Source organism: Toxotes jaculatrix, chromosome 12 (assembly GCF_017976425.1).
Source record: "Toxotes jaculatrix isolate fToxJac2 chromosome 12, fToxJac2.pri, whole genome shotgun sequence".
NCBI classification, from domain to species: Eukaryota; Metazoa; Chordata; class Actinopteri; family Toxotidae; genus Toxotes; species Toxotes jaculatrix.
The window spans coordinates 7,595,809-7,617,354 of NC_054405.1; the positions used below are offsets into that span (position 1 = coordinate 7,595,809).

Consider the following 21,546-nt stretch of genomic DNA (forward strand, 5'->3'; position numbering starts at 1 on the left):
ACAAGGAGACATTAATGCATGCATAAGTTTTATTCTACATCAAGCACCAACTATGACTCACACACACTAAACCCACACTGACCCCAGTGCCATCCATATAGTGACAAATATCCACAACTAAGCCTGACAATACTAAACTATACAATACAGTCTGTGCTTCCAACACTACCTGCTGATAGGCTTCCGCACATATACAGTTGTGTCCGGATCACAACTGCATAATGTGCTTCCACATACTGATGCACTGATGCCTAGAAACAACAACACAACCAACAGAACAACTTTTTTTTTTCCACAAATGCCAATACTGCAATGGTGCAATGGGTCAGTCTGAATCTGGATAATGCAAACTATATACAAATATACATATATGTCATATAAAGTGTGTTCAAAAGCAAAAAAGTCAACCAGTGAATCTGTTGTTGTCTTCCAACATGGCCATTATAGCCATGTTACAATATGAAGCACAAAAAAAAAAAATCTAAGTAATTTTTAAATTTCGTGGACTCCCTTCAGACTCACTATTTCAATTTTGTTTTTTGTATTTTAAAACCAAAATCAAATAAGCACTCTTTTTTAATTTTTTAAATATCAGTGTTTGAAGGAAAATTCAAATACCAAAAGACACATAGACCAAAAAGGTGGTGAATGTTTATTATTATTATGATCAATTATAAATTCTTAATTATCAATTTATTATTATTATTATTATTATTATTATTATTATTATTATTATTATTATTATTATTATTATTTTGTTCTTTGTTTATTATTTAGTTTCTCTTATACCTTCAATTGTGTCAGATATTCTCTTGATGATTTTTTGCTTTGAATTATTTGGCTGAATTTTCTGAAAACCAGAAAAGGAAATTGCTATGTACATTTACTCAAGTTCTGTACAATAACAATTTATGTATTTTATTCAGGTTTTTCTACTTTAGGTTTTTCAATTTTATTCTACTTTAAGCTTTTAGTCCACTAAATTTCAGAGGTAAATACTCCACTTTTTAATGCACTTATTATTGTTTATAATAAGGTTTTATAAACATATAATGAGAATAAACTTCTTCCAATCTTGTGAAACATATGAATTTCTTCCATTTGTCCACCAGATGGAGCTTTTCCATCAAGAGACACACAAGGCATGACTTCCACAACAAGCCCAGCACTTTCAGCCAATCAAATCAAGAGATTATTCAATTTCACTGTATTAAAAATCACACCACACACACTCATACACACAGTGAAGGCAGGACACACAGAAACACGGCATGCCCGGCTGCAGTTTTTCAGACTTGCAGATTGCTGGCGAGAGTCTTCAAGAAGAGCTACGCAAGCTAATTTGTGTTTTTTTTTTTATTTTTTTTAGGGAAAACTGCAAGTGTCCCTCACTGTACTCACTCAGCATGATCAATAATTCAAACTTCTAGGTTTACACCAGCTGAATGAAAATAAAGGTGACAGCTTTAACTTTTCCGTGGAAAAGTTGAGGAGAGATGTTGAGAATTTTTTTGCAAAGCTTTGCACTGACTGGGCAGGTTTTCTGGACAAGCTGAACTGGGTTGGAAAATAAACCTTTTTAAAGATTTCACCTGATATCTTCCTTTGGATATGAGGCTTTCAAGTCAAGGTGTATGTGTGTTCTTGTGTGAGCGTGCATGTGTGCTTTATTTTGAGTTGATCCTAAATTTTCTTAAGATACCAAATCTGTTTGGCTAAATTTTGGGGAAATGTGTTTAGTGGTGGTGGAAAGTAACTAAGTAAATTTTGAGGTACTTGTACTTGAGTTGTTCTTCTTTATGATACTTTATACTTCTACTCCACTTCTGCCTTTTTCTTTCTTTTCAGAATAAAACACAAGATCATTCATGCATTATTATATATTAAACTATCAAACTTAAGTAATAATCTGCTCCGGTAGCTACATCACTGAACTGCTTGTTACATGTTAATAAATCAATATTAATGATCCAATAAAATAACACTGACAGGTGTCATTCAGTATAATAAGTACTTTTAGTTTGAATACTTCTTACACCACTGACAAAATGATGCACAAGACATGTAAAATATGGAGCCTTTGGTTTTAATATTTCACTTAGTTTAAACATCACATACCTTCAGTGAAGAGCTGAATGGCACTGACACTGAAATTCAATGATTTTTTTCCAACCTTACATGAAAATGTACAAAGCTAAACATGAGTATCAGGTGATTCTTAGTCCTCTAATGATCATTTTCCCCTCTTTCTCCCCACTCCATCCTCTGAGGGGCCACCTTGGGTTACCTGTGGAGCAGTCCGCTGCCCGCATTGATGATTAACTCCGTCTGATTTCCCCTTTTGCCACAGTTGCCAGGATGTGATTGCAAATCGACACCACGATAGTAATGATTGCATTAGATTGGTTCTTACGCACCAGGAGCCCATTGACAGGCCCCCTTCGTTGGAGCTCTTATCAGTGTAAAGCTTTATTGGAGGCGATGCCCGAAGGGGGAGGGGCCACTCTTTCTTTCGTGTCGGGGTATGCTGATAGATAAATATAAGACCCCCTGCAAGAATGCGATCATATTGGTAAAAAACAAGTCATTGTGTTGCCTTCAGTCGGTCGAGGCAGAAAAGCTCCAAAATGCAGAATCTAATCCTTCCCGTTCTCCTGGCATCCTTTTGGACAGTCTGCACAGGAGCAGGAGGTGAGTGTGATTTCATTCATAGCTGGAAAATGAGTAAATAATAATAATAATAATGATAGTAATTTTATAAATGGCGGCTTTATTTGGATATCTCTTGCCTTTGTACAGGTCCCAAATAATAGGCTACAAATACTGTGAAAGAAACTGGATTAGTAACTGAATTTGGAGATATTGATTTTCTAATATTACCAATATTACCAATATTACCTGGAAATATTTGATTTTTTTCCTGCAAAATTTCAGCCTGTCTTCTGATATCTGTCTCTCATATGTCTCTTATATATTTCATATTTCTGATCAAAATCTGTGAGCTTACTTTATAGATAAGAATGTTCCATGATTGATAGATTATTCATATTTGGATCAGTTTAAGATATAAGGGGGGAAATGACCAGATGAGAAAGCTTCTCAGTGAAACCAGAAGGGTCAAGTTGTTTTTTACCATTTTTTTTCCGAACCGTGCCCAGACTCTGTATTCAATCAGAAAGTTGATGTATTGCGGAATCCCAAGAATTTGAAAAGACAGAAATCCTAGAATAGAGAGAGAAAGGCGTTCTGCAGAGAGCGAGAAAAAAACCGAGTCACCAAAGAGCCACAGCTTCCCAGATGAAAGCGAGAGTCCCACCGCACCAGACCAGCACCAAAACGGTTTGCGTGACGCTCTCCACCTGCCCTGTCCATCACTCTGATGTGGCAGCACCGGGCTTTGCTCCGTGTGTCCGACAGGCTCATCTGCACCGTGCACTCACACCTCTGAGCTGCCTGTTCAAGGGCATGAGAGGATGCAGAGATCCTGTGTCAGCTGAGCCAATGAGGACTAAAGCAGGCAGGTCGAGCTGAGATTCACCCTGAGCCCTCTCTGTTTCGGATTCTCTCTCTCTCTCTCTCTCTCTCTCTCTCTCTCTCTCTCTCTCTCTCTCTCTCTCTCTCTCTCTCTCTCTCCGTGCACCTGCCCGGATCCACACTGACCCGCTGACAGACGTTCGCGTCCCTGTTGCCGCAGAGCAGACGCGTCAAGCTGCGCAGCGCCAATGTGTCCAAATTCACAGCAGCTGATTCTGAGGCGTTAATTTCACTGAAGAAAAAAAGGCTCGAGGTTTGGCACCAAGGCGCTAATGAACTAAATTAGCAGCAACCATGATTGCGGAATGAATCACAGCCCTAATTTGGTCAGTGAGATAGGTTAACAAATGCGCGCTGAAGGGAACCGACGTTCCTTTGATTTGTTTTTCTTATAATGTCAAAACACACCTTTTCTATCGGTCTTTAAATTGGGATTCGTAGAATGTAATCAAATTAAGCCCTTAAAGAGACAAATGCATGTATTATGAAGAGCAGAATAAACAATGGTTGCGCTGGTTTGATCGCAGCTCATTTTTTTGTCATTCGGAGAAACGACGCTACTAAACGCTCCTAAAACAAAGCTCTAAAATGCACTAATAACACTCCTTCACTCATTATATAGATGTGGATAGTTTACTGTCTATTATTTCCTGGGATAGTAATTGATGCGATTAAATATCGTTTTAGTTATTGAGAGTTTGAGATGAAGCACAAATCCACAAACAGCACAGACTGTAAGAAATGCTGGATGCGCCGCTTGGTGCGCTGCTTCATTCAGTACGCAGGGGAAGCACCCTGCGCCTGGCCACCTGCAGCAACCTGCCCGGGGCAGTTGTAGCGCCTTGTCTCGGTAGATGTTAGTGCATTTCATGCCATGGACCCGGAGCTTGGCGCACAGAGCCCTGGTGCATAAAGGTTTTGAGGGAAAAACATGCGGTGTGTTTGCGGTGAGAAGGGGAAATCTTAAATTTTCTGTGCTGTGATAGACCCTGAATCTATCTCTTCACGCCCCATTTCAAAGTTAAAGAACTGTTTCGGGACATAGGGGGATTCAGGGGGTGGCATGGCACGGCCCAGTGCCGATCTAAGTTATCCTTTTCCTCTGAATGGAGCATCTACGGGGACACAGCTTCTCGGTGTCTTCACATGGCGCTTTCAGCAGGCAGGCGTGGTCTATTTGCGTCTCCCTCTCGCTGCCTTTTGTTTTCCTCTCACTTTCCTTAGTTTGCTCTCTCAAATATTGTTCACTTGCTCTGCGCCGCACAAAAGATCAACGCCACGCGTCGATTGGTCAAGAACTGCGCGGACAGAAATCTGATTGGCCGGGATGAGGACAAGCGACTGTGGGCCATAAAAACAGACGTTTCCACTCACAGACAGTGATGGAAGGTGTTTAAGTAAAACTAGATTTACCACACTGTAAAAATATTCTTTTACAAGTCAAAGTTTTGCAGTGAGAATAAAAGTATTCTTTAAAAAAAAGAAAGAATTATTAACCAGATGTACTTAAAGTATCAAAAGTAAAAGTGCAGAAGACTCTCTCCTGTTATTGGTATACTGTTTTATAAACTAACAATTATTTCTGTTATACTCTTGTAGTTGGTGGAGGTGCTACTAACTTACTAAACTTAATACTGTAGTTTTTGTATAGTAGTTTTGTTCAATCTTTCATAGCGCATCATATTTTATTCACAATTTTTCAAGTTCACCATGTTTTGTATGAAAATCTTGGAAAGTGACACATTTTCGCTGTTACCGTCAATCCTGTGCGGCCTGGTGGGCAAAAGTGGGTCGAGGTTTGACATTAATCCTCATCCTTTCATCACTTCAGCATCAGAGTGAAGTCACGGAGAGTAATTATGCATTTCTGAGTTAGTTCCTCCTGCTTTCAGACTCCACTGGCACACATATGCATCCTGCAAAAAAAATAAACAAATAATAAACAATAAACAAAAATAAAAAAGTAAATACAAACATCATACTGCCATTATACTGGGACCAGTTTGGTGGCACCAGTGAATGCAATCTGAACCCCTCCCCCACATGTTTGCCCCCCTGCTTCGTTTATTTTCAGTACCCATTATCATGCCAGGGCAGGAGGAAAAGCTTACCAACATGGCAAAGAAACCAAGCACTGACTTCCTTCACAAACACCAGGAGAGGTCCTCATACAGTTCTAATAACAGAGTGGGAGACCCTCCCCATATTTTTTCAATGGTATGTGTGTTTTTCATAAATATTTGATCTGAGAGATACTGCAGATATTTGTCTCTGAGCACGGGGTGGAAACATGCAAACCAATTGTGAAATATTAATAAACCCTCAGACAAGCATGTGAGAACGGGACCTCGCTGATGCAAAAGACTGGCCCTGTGTTTATTCTGATAGCACGGAAAGATAAAGCACAAACGCCAACTTTTTTGTGAATAGGAAGACAGTTCCTGTGTATCAGGGGTTTTTCTATGGCCAGGAATAACAGTTGACTTAAACTATTAGGAGAACAATTCAGTGTTTGCGTTAATGAAAACAAAAATAAACTGTTAAAAAAAATGCCACATTTGTAAATACACATAAAATCTAGCTGGACAGTTGCCAGTCGCACAGTCAAGTCTGTGTGTGTGTATGTTTGTTTGTTACATTGTTTGCTCTTGACACCAAATTTCAAGACAGAGGTGAAAGACCTCAGGTACATTATCAATGAAAACTTTGTCTTAACAAAATCGATTTTGTTTCCTGTGTTTCAGATTGGTGCTATCAGTCCCAGTTCACCTGTGATCATCAGTGCAACAGTAAGATTATTTCTATTTTATATTATTATTTTACGTGAAACATTTTTTAAAAATAAAATAATTATTAATTTCTATTTATTTAACTCCTTTCAAAGGCAAATAAAGTTTTTCACAAAAGAAACAAAACCAACAGATTTAGAGTATATTAACATACATATACTAACCAGCCTCAACATTAAAACAGTAAGGTATATATATAGTATACAGGATACAGGATAGATAGATAGATAGATAGATAGATAGATAGATAGATAGATAGATAGATAGATAGATAGATAGATAGATAGATAGATAGAATATCTGTATTCTTCTATTGGATCTTGTGAGCAGTCTTCCTGATGCAACCAGAATCTGAACCAGCTGAGGTTTGGACAGGTTGTACCCACTCAGACAGGAATACACAGACTCCCAGGAATCTAATCTAATCTGGATGTAATAAAAGCATGGACACAGACACAGTTTCCAAGTGCTTAACAGATAAAATAATTAAAATTTTGGAAACGTTCCAAAGCTGTAAGATTGGCAGGACTGGATGGCCAAGTTAGCCTGATGATCAAATTTGAGCCTGTTATGAAATGTGACACAGAGGTTTCTGCAGTGAGGCTCAATGTTTGAAGACAAGAAGCCTAAGTGTGAAGACATTTGACTAACGGAGGAGTCTGAACCTATAGTGATGACTTTTGAGCTATTGGAGTAGAACGGTCAAAGAGAAACAGTTTTTAACCTCTGTACAAATGACCTGTAGTTGCATCTTATTTACTGGAATCAAAAAACATGTAGATCTGACAATCATCTGCATTAAAATGAAACCTCATATGAAACTTTTGATATATTTAATCTAAATGTAACTTGAAGAATAGCAAAAGATCAAAGACTGACTGACAGTACCTGTGGTACTCCACACATGACTTGTGTAGTTGAGGACTTACAGTCCTCTACACAGTCACTCTCAGAGAGACAGCAATAAAACCAATCTAAACAGTACATGATGTACCTACCCAAGGCTTTAGACATTAAATTAAAATCAAGTGGCTGTCTGTATCAGAAGCCACAATAAGATCTATGCCGTTAAACAGAAACACTGGTGTTTTCTTGTTTTAGCACCAGACAAGTGGAACCATGGCCACAGCAACTGCGCAGGAAGATACCAGTCGCCCATCAATGTCGTCACCAGAAAGACCCTGAAAGACGAGCGTCTGACTCCTTTCCAGTTCAGCAACTACCAGCAAATCTTCAGAGGCACTATCAAGAACAACGGCCACTCGGGTGAGTGTATTCTCCATTAAACATCTAATTGCTACCGGTGCTTTGAAGCTGTTGTTTTAACTCTTTCTCTCTGTTGCGCATGGTTCACCAGTCCAGGTTGGAGTTACTCATCCCAGCACCATCTCAGGTGGAGGCCTGCCAACCAGCTACAAGGCTGTACAGTTCCACCTCCACTGGGGCAACAACGGGGGACCTGGCTCTGAACATACCATCGATGGGGAGCAGTATCCCATGGAGGTATCTTAAGCTTTCTATACAAAATACACACAGCCTGTCTCTGAAGCGTTTACTGTGTGAGAGGAACTGTGGGTGAAGAATAACTGATACATTGATCTGGATCACATGAAGGCAGCTCTTTCGCTCTGAAGACATTAAATAGGAAGTGAAAACTTTAAATCAATAATTATGTACCACACTGAGAGAAAGCTCTGAGTTTTCATTTCCTGTAGGTTAAAGGATGTCTTTACTTCACTTAATAACTGATACTGTTAGGGGAGTCAAGCAGACCAATAATTTGTGCTAGCAAATCATAAAAATGCAGATTTTCTCTATAAATCAGACTTTTCAAATATGTATCTGACTACAATAAACCTTAAAATTAAATGATGTAGATGGCAATATTTGTCTTGTCAACAAATCCCATGAAAAGACCAAAACAAGCGTGTTAGTTTCACCTCTCAAAACTCTCTGACTTCACCAGCCTGTCAGTGGCTCTCAGCTCTAAGCATTAAACCTTTAAAAACAACTCACTATTATCTGCTTTCTGTTTTTTTTAAAGGCTCAGTAATTTCTTAAAACAGCTGGACATTAGTTTCAGCAAATGTTACTCAAACAGTAGTAAACGATGAACTTGTTGGGGACTATTTTCAGCAGTGGAATCAACACAGTAATGAGTATTAATGGCAGCAGTACAGCATACAAAGGGCTGATTCAAAACAAACTGCAGTGCCCGTGGTCGTTATAATGAAGAAACATGTCACCCAGTATGGATGTGTTGGATGTGCTGCAGAGATAAATAAGTTAAGTCAAGTTTTGGATGCAGAGAAAATATTTGTTAGTTTGATCAGTTCATCGATGGTTCAGTTCTTTTCATGGCATTTTTTGATTGTTAAATAAATAGGTAATAATTTTTTATCAACAAAGTCTTAAGACATGTTTTTGATAATGAGATAAAAAAAATGTGTAATCTTTGTTATCTTTGTTGTATATGTTATCTACAGCTGCACATTGTACACATGAAGCACCATTACACTGATCTGACGAAAGCGCTATCAGACCCGGAAGGAGTTGCAGTCCTTGGGTTTTTCTATGAGGTGACCATTTTTAATTAACCACATCGCCGAAATCAAACTAAGTGCCATTACACAATAGACCTTAAGCTGAAATGGTAGCTGAAATGTTTTTCTCTCCATTTTCAGAAATCCAATAGTGGAAACCGAAAGTATGACCCCATCATCAACGCTCTGCGTAGCATCAAAGCTACAAGTAGGTATTGAAATTCAATACAACCAACTAAAAACATGGCTGCATAACACTGTTGCAAACGTTTCATCTTTTCTGTTTTCAGACGACAACACATCTCTGCTTGGCATCTCCCTGGCACAGCTGATCCCACCTGAGCAGAACCTGACCAGCTACTACCGATACAAGGGCTCTCTGACCACCCCCGGGTGCACTGAGGCTGTGGTTTGGACTTTGTTTGAGAACCCCATCCCTCTGAGCATGGATCAGGTTAGGATAAAAGACCTCAAAATGTAAAGGAATACAAGTGAAGTGCGTGTTTTTTGTTTGTTTTGTTTTTTTAAATACCTTTTCTGTCTTTTGGTTGAAAAGGTACAGTCTCTGATCGAAGGTTAAAACCACAGGCATCAAATACATTTTCCTTAAACCAGTGGAAGGAGTATTCAGATTGTGTACTTAGGTAAAATTACCAATACAACAATCTAAAAGTACTTCATTACAAGTAAATGTCTTGCATCTAAAATTTTGCATGTACTTAGAATTTAAAAATTTAAAAAACTATGATTTAAATGAAACCATGTGAGAAGTTCAGGGGGAAAATGGTACTGCTAACAAATCATAGCTATCTAAAACGTGACAAAGGGAACCAGCCTCCAACTAGACACTGCTTTTTTGTAAGTAGCAACAAGCCAAAAAGCCACCAATTAATCTGTACACACACACACACACACACACAGTGCATCCCCAAATGTACTGACTTAAGTTCCACCAATGTTTGTACAAGTTTAGACAAAAACACTGTGTTCACAAACTCAGTAAAACTGCACACCATGACAAGCTCATTCCAGAGACTGGAGCCTAACATCTGTGTTTATCTTTTGTTCCTCCAGCTGCGGGCGTTCTCCGAGCTCAAGTTCCACGATGGGAAACCAATGGTTGAGACATTCAGGCCGGTCCAGCCCCTGAACGGTCGGCCGGTGTTCCGCTCCGGAAGTGCGGTGATCCTGGCCAGCTCCGCCCTCCTCATTGCCGCCATGGCCATGGCCTTGGGACTGTCCCAACCCAACTAGAGCAAGGCATCCCATGCTGCACTGCAACGTCCATGAACACATTTAGTTCTTTATCACTCTTCAGCTGAACCCCGGTTTGTAACTTCGTCATTTGCATGGTTGCTAAGATGATGAACCACATTGTAGTGCAGGCATGACTCACCTGGTGTTCTTCCCTTACGACACAAATGATGAAGGCGTTCAAGATATGCCTTATGAAAGGTGCCGTAAGGGTTTAATCAGCATTCATGCATGTGTAGTGAAGAAGTCTTATTTCAACATTATGAATGTGCCATAAAGCAGGTTATCAAGCACTCAAAGTGACAGCTGAGTTCAACACCAGTCCCTTTGGTCATGACCTAATTTTTCACAGTATCATCCTATAACACACACACACACACATCCTTGTACACTACAAACCTCATCCACCTTGACCAATGTCAGGTAAATTTAGTCTCTGCTAATGTCAGCCTGAGTTGCCGATGGTTTGCACTTTGAGCGCCGATGCCAGCCCCATGACCTGGCACGTGATGTTTTGTTCTCAGTGGGGCATGAGAACGGCATGGAGCTATTAATAGCCAAACTGAGTCATAAAACGAGCTCCATTTCAAACCCAGCGGTCAAAGGAGTCAGCAGTTTGGCTTTTCTCTCAAAGTCCAGGAGCACACAGCACAGCCACCAGGCGAACCCCTCACAGGCACTCAGTCGGCAGTTGGTTTGGAAAAAGGGGCAAAGTGGGGAGAGGTGGGAGGGATGTATAAGTACTCGCATTTCTCTGCGGGAATCCACTGTCAGGAAAATCCATGATGAACAAGTGCACGCTGTTCTGAGAGCAGAGCTGCGGTTCCTCTCCTCCCAGAGTCAGAGGCGACAGGCACCTGAGATAAGGATGAAGCTTCAGAGATGCTAACGCTAACAGTGGGTCACAAAGTGAGTGACAGCTCAGGAAAGAGGGAGCTTCTCCATCGAGAGGAGGCAACAACAGTAACGAAAATCAACCAGCCTATAAAGTGTCACTTCAATTTTCTAACCAGCGTCATTATTTTCATACATCTCAAACACCCGCATGAATCCGCATGTCTTGATGTTCCAGATGTTCATTATGAGCTACATGTACATGGCTGCTGGAGAGAAGCTGCACACACAGAACCGTGCTCGCCAAATTCACACACACATATGCACCACAGTCGCTCCATTTCCAATTGTTGACCTCATGAAGTTCAGTGAGCTTATCTTGAGAACATGTGACTGTGTTCATGGCTTGTATTACAGGGTCTCGGATGCACTGAATGTTATCAACTGTGAATTACACCCCACTGAGTTCTCACTCATTTATTCAGGAGGACTCGTCATGTATTCTAGTGAGAGATCTGTGCAATTTTCCAGCAAGATTTATTGTGATGATCGAGCAAGGAATCTGTATGTTTTCCATTGTTTCATCGAGATGCTGTGTCATTCTACACATATATTTATGTACCGAATGTGTATATTGATATGAGACGCACAGTTATTATTTATGTAATGCAAAGTTTATATAGAACTGAATGCGTATATGAAGCATTAAGTTGTTCATGACCAATCGAGTTTACTTATGATGTTCAAGTGTATGAGATTGTCGGTTATGCTTGTAAATGTCATAAATAGTATGGAGAATGTGTTCCAGCTGAACAATAAACTACTTACATGCCTTTTTCAATGGCAGTCTCTTCTGCTTCCACAGGCACAGTTCAAGCTATTTGAACCAGTGATCAAAACAGTGTTTAGCCTCAGTGTCAGTCGTGCCCCCGCATCTCTGCACTGTGAAAACTGATATTAGAACACACTCTGTTGGCTCTGTTGTTTGTCTGCTAGCTCAGACACACAGACAAGCTTCTCACTTTCCTGTCCGATTCCCCCTCAGTCCATCAGGAGAGCCTGAGAACGCTCACGGATCTCAATCCTTTAATCCTTTTCTAATTGACTTGTTCTTGATGTTATAGAGCCTGTTTTTTGGCCAGAGTTCACTTACACACACACACACACACACTGAAAAGTAAGGGAATGTTGTATCACACACAGCTCACTACCAAAGCAACCAGAGTAACACAAACACACTAATATGTATGAGACAGTTTGCAGGAGCCCACCCCCCTCCCCTCTGTCATTAAGGAATCAAAAGGCTTATTGTGATGGACAGGCTTAGGAAGACAGCAGCCTCTCACAGAGACATGCATGGAGACGGACAGAGAGCATACACAAAAGCTTGAATGAAAGCCTCCTGTTCATTCCCCTGCTCTGGCTTCTATTGCTTCTTCAGTTAAGCATCAGGAGAGGACTGGGGATCAAGAGGTGGATGCTTAATATCTGGCAGAGGTACCTTGGTGCTCTAGTCAACAGACAGCACCCATACAAGCTCACTAGCTCCTACATCTCCCCTCAAATGCCCGTTGTCCCTGGGGTCTCTGGGACAAAGGGCACCATTCTCCCTAAGAGAAACCAGAGGCATCCTCATATTGAATGTGACCCTCCCTGAAACACACACAGCAGCCCATCAGATAACCAGCTGCAGTTAAAGGTCACTGGGCCGGTCTTTGTCCATGTGGGTAAGAGTAAAACAAACAGTGTCACCTTTACCGCCTCTCTGTGTGATGCCCCCACTTCCTGCATCTCATGCCTGAAATAAATGCTGTGCAGCTTGTTGATTGATGCTGCAATGTGAGCATCTCTACACCAAGCTGTCATCAAGAGATATTTGTGACCGAATCAACTTTCCTCTAATCCAATTGATACACCTGCTAACCTAGTTACTGTGCTGCCAGTGATATAACTCACAGAGGTGTCTGCCAGCTATGGTGGTCATGATGCAACGTTTGCCAGAGGTGGAAAAAAACCCTTCTCTTGCCAGGTAAATGCAGCAGCAGTTAGCCAGTAACAACGGCCCTCATCTCCAGGATCTGGAGGAAGCAACCAAAAAGGCGCAGACATTCATTTCCTCTTAAATTAAACTCAAAAGACATATGATACTAGCAGAATGTTCATTTGTACTTCAAAGTTTAGCACACAAAGGCTTTTATTCATAGAAAGTCACATAAATACAGCAAGGGACCATTAACTGCTAATATCTTTTCAGGAGCCCACTTATCATAGCAGAGCTATGAGAGTTACAGCCATTAGCACACACGTCCCGTCAGTGAGGATAATATCCTGTCGTTTATACACAGTTGACATCAGTTTACATCCAGCTCTGTGATGAAGGATGAGAAAGAATGCAAAGCGACTTAAAGGCTTTTGATCTCACAGAGTAGGACAATGAGTAAATCATTGGGTTTAGATAGTCTTTTCAAAAACTACAGGCTCCCTTTCAATGACACTTTAGCTTCAGTTGCCCAGGAGGTCAGAGGTCGTCACGGTCAAAATTAACACTGGGATCTCTTTATCTGTCAACCTTGTTTGCACCCTGATCTGCACTCTGGTCCTCAGAGGCAGCCCTGTCTCCAAGAAATAAGTTTTGTAGGAAACATCATTACACAACACAGGACTGTTACATGAGAGACCAGTGGTAAGGTTTGGGAAACAAAAGCACATATGTCTGAAGTCTCTGTGAACTGTTTTGGGGTTTTGTTGTTGTTGTTGTTGTTGTTTTTTTTAACATTTATTAGAACAGATTCCTTAACAATAAGTCCCACACAGCTTTTCATATGCCAGTAATGTTGACATGAAAGAGTCAACGCAATACAAAGACATAAGATACTTTCAAGTTCACCCCTGATCATCACATTAAAGGTGTTTAATTTTCTGAGTGTAATTAACAGAGGATCATCTTTCTGAATAAATGTCTATCATGAGTTTTCCATGCAGTCCACAGCCTTGAGTTCAGTTTATAGTAATCAGGTATTTTATTGGCTAATAAGGCAGGAACTCTGAGTATGCAGAAATAGTTTTCCCCACTCCTCTCAGAGGTGCATTTTCTTGAATCAACTGATCTGGTTGAAATGGTCTAAGTTCAGAAAGTCTCCCATTTGGTATTGGTAGGATTAAGTTTTGCTCATTAACACTGACAAAAGTGACCCTGTACTCCAACACTCTGTGATCTGACCATCATGTTAACTGTCCTCTCAGTCCTGTATAAAGGCTGGTGGCTGGCTATAAAGGTCTGATAAAGCTATAGTCACTACAAATGGACATTGTACTGCAAGATCTGATATTTTGTCTGATATGTTTGATATGTTGTCTGTGAACATTTTACTGATACTGATACAACCAGTTGAATAGAAAAGGAATTTCTAGGAGACAGGGCTGTCTGAGGTGTTTGAGGAGCGCCATGGTATCTGGTTAGGAGGCGATGTGCTACCGAGGCAGCTCAGTGCTCCCGGTGTCTGACCCATGAAAGCGGAGTCAGTAAAGCAGACAGACCTGGCTCTGAGGCTGCTCTGACAGAGGCAGCTGAAGTGATAGGTTAACCACGGTAATCCCTTTAGGAGCAGCAGCTTTGGGAAAGTGATCCGGATTAGTCTGGCCTGCTGTAGACAGTAGTTCATGGAGATAGGAGAGGTGGATGCACAGTTATGGAAGAAAGCTCTGCAGCACTAATAGAAGAAAATCACTCAATTAAAAAAACAGTCAGGAGGATTTCAGTCAGTGATTGTGTTCACATTTTTTCAAGTCTGTCTTACTGTAAAACAGTATTCACATGTCCACATGCACAATGAAAGAATCACTGGTCAGTGTTATCATTCCACCTGTCCATATGAAGAGCTCTCTTCTTAACATGGTTCCAACGCAAATGATGGAGGACAATGTTTTTTTGTTCTTCTGGTCACATGTGTTGATGACCTCTTTTTTTAAGTTGACTAAAACTTGATGGAAGTGATTTCCACAAAAGACTCTGGATGAGCTACAAAGGGACAAAACTAAGAAAGAATAGTAAACACAACACTCAAATGCTGTCCACAAAAAATCACCTTATGTTTCATATCTTACAGTCATGATAGTGGCATGGCAGCGTGACCCCCAGTTCTCTTGTTGTTTCTTGTTTAAGAATAGCTGTTGATATGTACATATTGATAAGATGGTACTTGTGTGTGTCTGTGTGTCAATCTGGGGGCCTAAAAGTCTGTGGGTGTGCAGCTCTGAAAAGGAGCAAAATTTTACCCTTTTCCATGAGTAAAGCACTTGGGTTACAAGATACCTACAGATAAGTGAGAGATAAGATGAGATAAGTGCTGGCATTGTCTGACAGCCACAGCACAGATATGATATGTTGACCTGAAGCAAACTGTATTTGAGTAAGTAAAGTAAAGTAAGGACCAATTGTTGACTATCTGTCCTTTGGAAGATTGCATGGGAAGGACTCCAAAATATATGCGTAAATCTAGCTGTGAGGAAGCTGATATCATGGCAGTTTTATTGTGAAAGTGACGCTCCATCATGACCTGAGGACAGACTTGGAGCGAGGTGGCCTCGATCAACAGGAAGAAGGCTCAGGCTGGGGTGACAGACAGCCCCCCCCCCCTAACAGAAACAAAGGTACTTTAAGTACTGGTGCTCACAAAGAGCTAGAGGAAAACATGGTGAAGTTGTTCTATTTCTGACAACAATGAAATTTGGCTGCATTGTTCTTAGGGCACAGGCCAGTGAACGGGGTGAAGAGTCTTGTAAAAAGTGAAAATTGATGTGAAGCTTTGGGTTGACCCAGCATTCCCTGCAGGACTAGGTTTACTGCAGGTTTTCCTGAAGAACTGCCAAGAAATCAGAATTGTGTTCATGTGCTGATCATCAGCATTCATGTAGTCTTCAATCACTACATTTACGTTCTCTTCAATATCTCTTTGTGAATTTTTGAAGAGCTGTTCTGTGTCAGAGTCCACAGAAACCCTGCCAGAGGTGGGTCTGTGGGACACAGTGATCACACGTCCTGTCCAAAGCTTAGTCTCTGGACAGGATATTTGATTGGAGACAGAACAACAGTTGTGTCGAATTCGCAGATCCCACACACGGGTGTGATAATGCACATGTTTTATTATGCACATGTCTATGACTGTAAATACAATGAATCCACCCTTCTACCAAGTGCCTTGATTTTTGTTCTAGTTGGTGGAACGCCCTGTTCACCCAGACGCTGTGAGGAAGTGGGAGGCATTCGGAAATTTTAATTGTGAAAGTCATGAGTCATTCTGACCAGTCACAACGACAGTCACATCACCCCCCCCCCCCCCACCCCCCACCCCCCTCCCCCTCCCCTCTCCCCACACCTGCCACCCACTTTCTACCCGCCATCCACTCCTGGCACTTTGCCTTGTACTCACCACCCTCCCCCAGTCACAGAGCTCAGCAGCTTTTTGAATGCAAATAAAGCCAAACTGGGAAAAAGGGGGGAAGGGGGGGGGGCTAAACTGGGCCACGTTTTGGTCCATGATCAAACAACTGTTTGATGCAGAGGAAAAAAAATAAAAAAATACAGTTTGTTCTTTTCAAGAAGTAATATTTATATTTTTGAAGGAAGGAGACACTGCCAGCCACCACATGCAGACAGACAACTGCAGGATGAGATGAGAGGACAAGAGACAGGAGACGGAAGTGTCCTTGGACTTTGATGTGCAGAGCTCTGCTCAGTTGTGCTCAGGCCAAACTGATGTGAATACATAACTTTGGGTGATCAATAATTGCTTTCAGAATTCTTACATCTTGTATGCCGGTGTAATGCATGTAGACAAATCTAAGACAGGGGTTTTTTTTCTCTTACTGCTTCCTCGTTGTTTAATGGCTTTATTTTGCAGGGATAAGGACAGAAAGGCTTCAGCAGCACAACATAGCAAGTGGCGAGGCCTGTGGCTCTGATGTGTGACTTTTAAGATGAAGGTGTATTTATTTCTAAATAACTTTCACATAAATTCACAACCCAGCCACCCGTCTCCATGTGTTGGCTGGGTTGTAAAAGTTTCTAAGTAACTTTCACAAGTTGTTTCTAAATAACTTTCACAATTAACAGAGTCCTCTAAAGGACAGCAATAAATCAGTCATTGGTTAACTATGCTCATGGTGTAATTTACATAGAACCATTCACTAATAGTACCAGCAGTAATACATGGGTCTGTTGAAATAATATGAACTAAATAAATGTTAGAGAATATTTGTGAACTGTGGTGTGTTTCTATAACTGACATGAATGAAACTGAAACAGACATTTACTTTTCTTAATAAATGTGATTTGATACACACTAACATGGCTAATTTGGAAACGTCCCATTCAGATTGATGCGGTAATGCAGATTAAATTACTGGATAACTGAATGATATTTATACATCAGTTTTTAGGGGCTTAACAACTTCACGATCAGCGGACTTCTCTGTCAGCCCATGTACAAATATAGTGTCACCTTATTTCGTGACTAATTGTCAGCAAACAATTGCCTATCTACGCACACATCTACAGCCCAATATTCATTCTATCACCCAAGTTCTGGTCTTCAACTATTCCTGAAAAGCAGCTGCTGAGATAGATAGTTGACTTTTTTTTTACTAGCTAATGTTAACTGCTAACTTTGTGTCCCAAGTGGAGCTGAGTGATTAGCAGGTTTTTCAAAGCCTTTTGCCTGTTGGTGGCAACTTTTGTGAGAGTAGTGAGGCCGAACAATACAATTTATCTGTGAGTCTGAGGGTTTGCTGTTCAATGAGGTCTGAGTCACCTTACATTCTCTAGAAATTTGCTTAAAAAATTAATCAATCTAACTCAATTCTTCAAGAAGGAACTCTAAGCTTCCTGTTTTTGTAGCTTTATTTGGTGTTGTCTTCTTGGTGACATTCTTTCTGAGGAGCTGTGATGTAAGAAAGCAAACAATGGATTTTCCTTGCCACTGCCTCCACCTGGAAAATAAGGCTGTAAAAAGAAAAAGTAAGCCAGTAATTGAGGCCAGCTGAACTGTATCACTATAGTTTTAAAAAGTTTTTAACTTACCATCTAATTCTAATTTAATTTACTGCAGAGCTCATTAAGGAAATGTTTTAATGCACTAAATTATGCTTTTTGAGAGACTTCATTCCAAAATAAAAGTGCACTGTTATTCAAAATAAATTCATGCCAGGATTAACAAGTCAGTCCTCAAACTGCAGGCAAGGAATCAAATTAGTTCACTGGCAATTAACAGGATCATTTTAGCTTTAAGCCACATTTGAAGAACAGGGCCCAGGTTAATCTGGAGACACTTGTAGCCTTGCTTTGTCGTCACATTTTTGCTGTCAGCACCAACATCTCAGACTATTTCATTACACTTCCTGTGACAGTGACAGTGACTGTTACAGTTCACTGTAAGGCCACCCTGTGTTTTTGCCTGTCAGATGTTTTTAATGTGAACAAGCAGCAGTAGGAAATGTTAGATTAGCATTGCCAAGATTTTAATACAGCTGTGATATGGTGACAGAGATCTGAGTGGCTGAGAAGATGCCAACCATGATCAACGATAGCAAAAATGAAAAAAGGTCGATTGATTTAGAGAGTAAATATAAGGAAATATTGGGATCTTTAGGGTTCAAGTGCTAAGAATCCTGAAATCCTGTATAGGAGATGTAGAGTGGAAGCAGAAGTTGTTTTCTTTCCCTCAGCAGATAATATTGTCATAAGTGTACATACTTTCATGTTTGTAAATGTCTTTCTTTTTACACTCTTCTACACTGACCTCAGATATTTTGAAGCGGGCTGTAATGAAAAGCTGCTGCGGGTCAGTGGGACAGTTATGACACCTCTCCTCTCTGTGGCAAAGTGCGCCGACCTTTCCAGAAGCTGGTGAAATATCTTCCATATATTGTTACACCACCTAGCCACCTTTCCCAAGGGAGACATAGCAGGATTAGTGGCTCAGTGGCTGCCAAAACTGCACTCTGGGCAGACTGCGTAAGCCCTCACCTCTGACGCCTTTACAACAGAGGAAGGAAAGAGGAAATCTCAAAGACTTCCCCTTCTTTTTCTTCCTGTTAGTGGCCTTTCAGCAGGTCATGATTCGTGCTGTGGTGAGCCATTAAAACAAGAGGCAGCTTCCTCATCAGGTAAATGAGGTTCAGGGGCTTTAGCTCGCTGCGGCCCAGAGGTGCAGATCATATTCGACTTCTTCAATTTTATGCTGAATTAGACAAGCACTCCGGTTTCAAAGGGAATGCATCGGCAGGATTTGGTGGGTATCATTACGGAATGTTTCTGTGGCCAAGTCAATCAGGTACACACACACATACGAGAAACCAACGAGGACACAACACAGTTGTAAAAACAACAGCAAATGTTGCTGTGGATTACACACTGCAGGGCTGAAATATGAGCCTGACACTCATTATGTGTTATTAACAAGGCACACGAGATGCTATTATTGTAACGTATCTAATGACTTTATCACCACGTATCAATCACACACACTCAGGCCTCTTGTCTGTCCAGCAGGTCCTTGGCAGTGAATTCTTCTGCTGTGCAGTTCGGGACACTGTGAGCCTCTCAGATGTCTGATTTAAGTTCATTCAGCCTTTTTCTTGCTGCCCTGAAGGGGACAAGGGGCTTCTCTTTCCCTCGCTTCTGCTGACTTTGTGCTGATTTGGAATGAGAAGTGGAGAACTTTTTTGAAGGAGTCTGCAGGCACCCCACAGGGTGAAGCGTTTCATTTTATCTACCCCCGCCCCCTCCGCTCATACCCCAAGCCGCATTTGTTTGTTTTCCTGTGCAATCAGCTGCAAATGGGTGTCCTCATTCTGCCCTGAATGATGTTGCACAGATGACAACTTTTGTCAGCATCAGATAGCTGCATGGCTGTTGATCAGGGGGATTTCTCGGATCACACAAACCCAATAAGACACTGAAGCCTCGAGCATAAGTTACGGGTGTAAAACATACATATAATATATAACACATACATCTGCACATAAGGAAGAGGGAAAGGCTCCTGCTGGAAGAATTAAAAGCAATGACTTTACAGGGGACACACTTTCAGAACCAAGAACTGCTCTGTTTGACTTCACTGGTCCATCCTGACGTTGCTTTGCAGTTTCTATCATTTTTTTCTAACAGAGTTTACACAGCAAAAAGATGAAAAAAACGCATATAGAAAGGATATATATGTTTCATTATGACTTATTCAGATGATGAATATTTCTAAAGGGACATCCTGCTGCATCCATTCAGAAGTGGAGCTCCCCCCTTTGCACTTTCCCTCTTTCTATACTGAACATGCAATCATGGGTGGATGCACAGAGAAACGTGCATACACAGGGCCAGACCAGGACAAACACAGGCAAACGTGCATGTAAAATTCATAAATAACTGTCATTCACATTTTAGCCATCACATGATCTTCCTCAGCAGATGAAGCTACTCAGTCGTCATGGATGAAAAGCTGAGGTTCAGAGTTTATTTTTAACCTTGTGTAGTGAAGGTGCTCCTCATGACTGCTACTGACGGACGTGACTAATTAAAACATAGATTTGCACTTGGGTCACTTACGATTATTGTAATGGCTAAGAAATAATTGCATAATAATGTATGTTTTGGACATATTTTGTTGATTGTTGGCCACTTTTCTACTAATGTGTGCTTTGTTGATAGCTGCCTCTCAGCTGAAGAAACACACTCATTGCCAAAGTGATTAACTGAAAGATGGACGTTTAGATACTGGATTGAGCAGTGTTAATTTGAGTAGAATATCTTGATAAGTCACTTACCTCTGCTGGTGTGTCTCCTCTCCAGGATGTTGGGGCCAAAACAGTCCGTGGGGGGCCTGAGCCATTTGGGGCCTGAGTGTTTGCCTAGGGAGGGAAGGAGAGCAAAATGCATTCAAATTCAAACTCAAGATAACAGACTTCAGTGTGACGTGTGAATTAGTTTTGAATAATGTTATTAATTATGTTGAAATGTGTTAATGAACATAATTCTGTCTCTTTAATCTGTTTGGTCCCCTGTTAAATGGTGGGGGTGGAGGTCAGTCAGCGGTGTGCTACAAAGGACTGCCTGTTAACATGAGGCGCTGCTGCTGCTGCTGCTGTTAGGACCTCACACCACCTGCGACTGTGTTTCATTTGTTTGTCATATTTTACCGCATGCTGACTGTGGGTGAAAATAAGCACCTGGTTGGTCTGCGCCTGTGCATTTAGCAGCAGTGTTTGGAGCTGTCAGAGATTAGATGTTAAAATTTCTTTTTTTTTCTGATACTTTACATGATCAGAAGCTCCAGAGCACAATCTAAACGGACCCTGTGGTGAGATGGTTTTGCCAGCTGCTTTTTCCAGAGCCAAGAATGAACTTTGAACTTCATACATGACAGGAAAGACAATACTGAAAATCCCACATTCTGTAGAGTAAGGACGTGTAAGGATCATTCTAATAAGCCAATGAATACAATTAGAATCATTTATTATAAAACAAAGGCTTTTACACATCAATAATTTAATGCAGTTTAGGAAGAATAAAGCTGGTAGGTCTTCACTGTTGTCATTTTAAG

At 40.9% G+C, this 21,546-nt stretch overlaps 1 protein-coding gene across 1 annotated transcript; it reads left to right on the top strand.

The window, feature by feature from the left end:
* The first annotated feature begins 2,558 nt into the window (after positions 1-2,558).
* ca4a (carbonic anhydrase IV a) lies at positions 2,559-10,120 on the top strand. Its single transcript, XM_041050912.1, is given in 8 exon segments — positions 2,559-2,691; positions 6,279-6,323; positions 7,425-7,589; positions 7,681-7,826; positions 8,810-8,902; positions 9,008-9,074; positions 9,157-9,320; positions 9,941-10,120. Coding segments are annotated over 8 exon segments (993 nt in total).
* Positions 10,121-21,546: the final 11,426 nt, after the last annotated feature.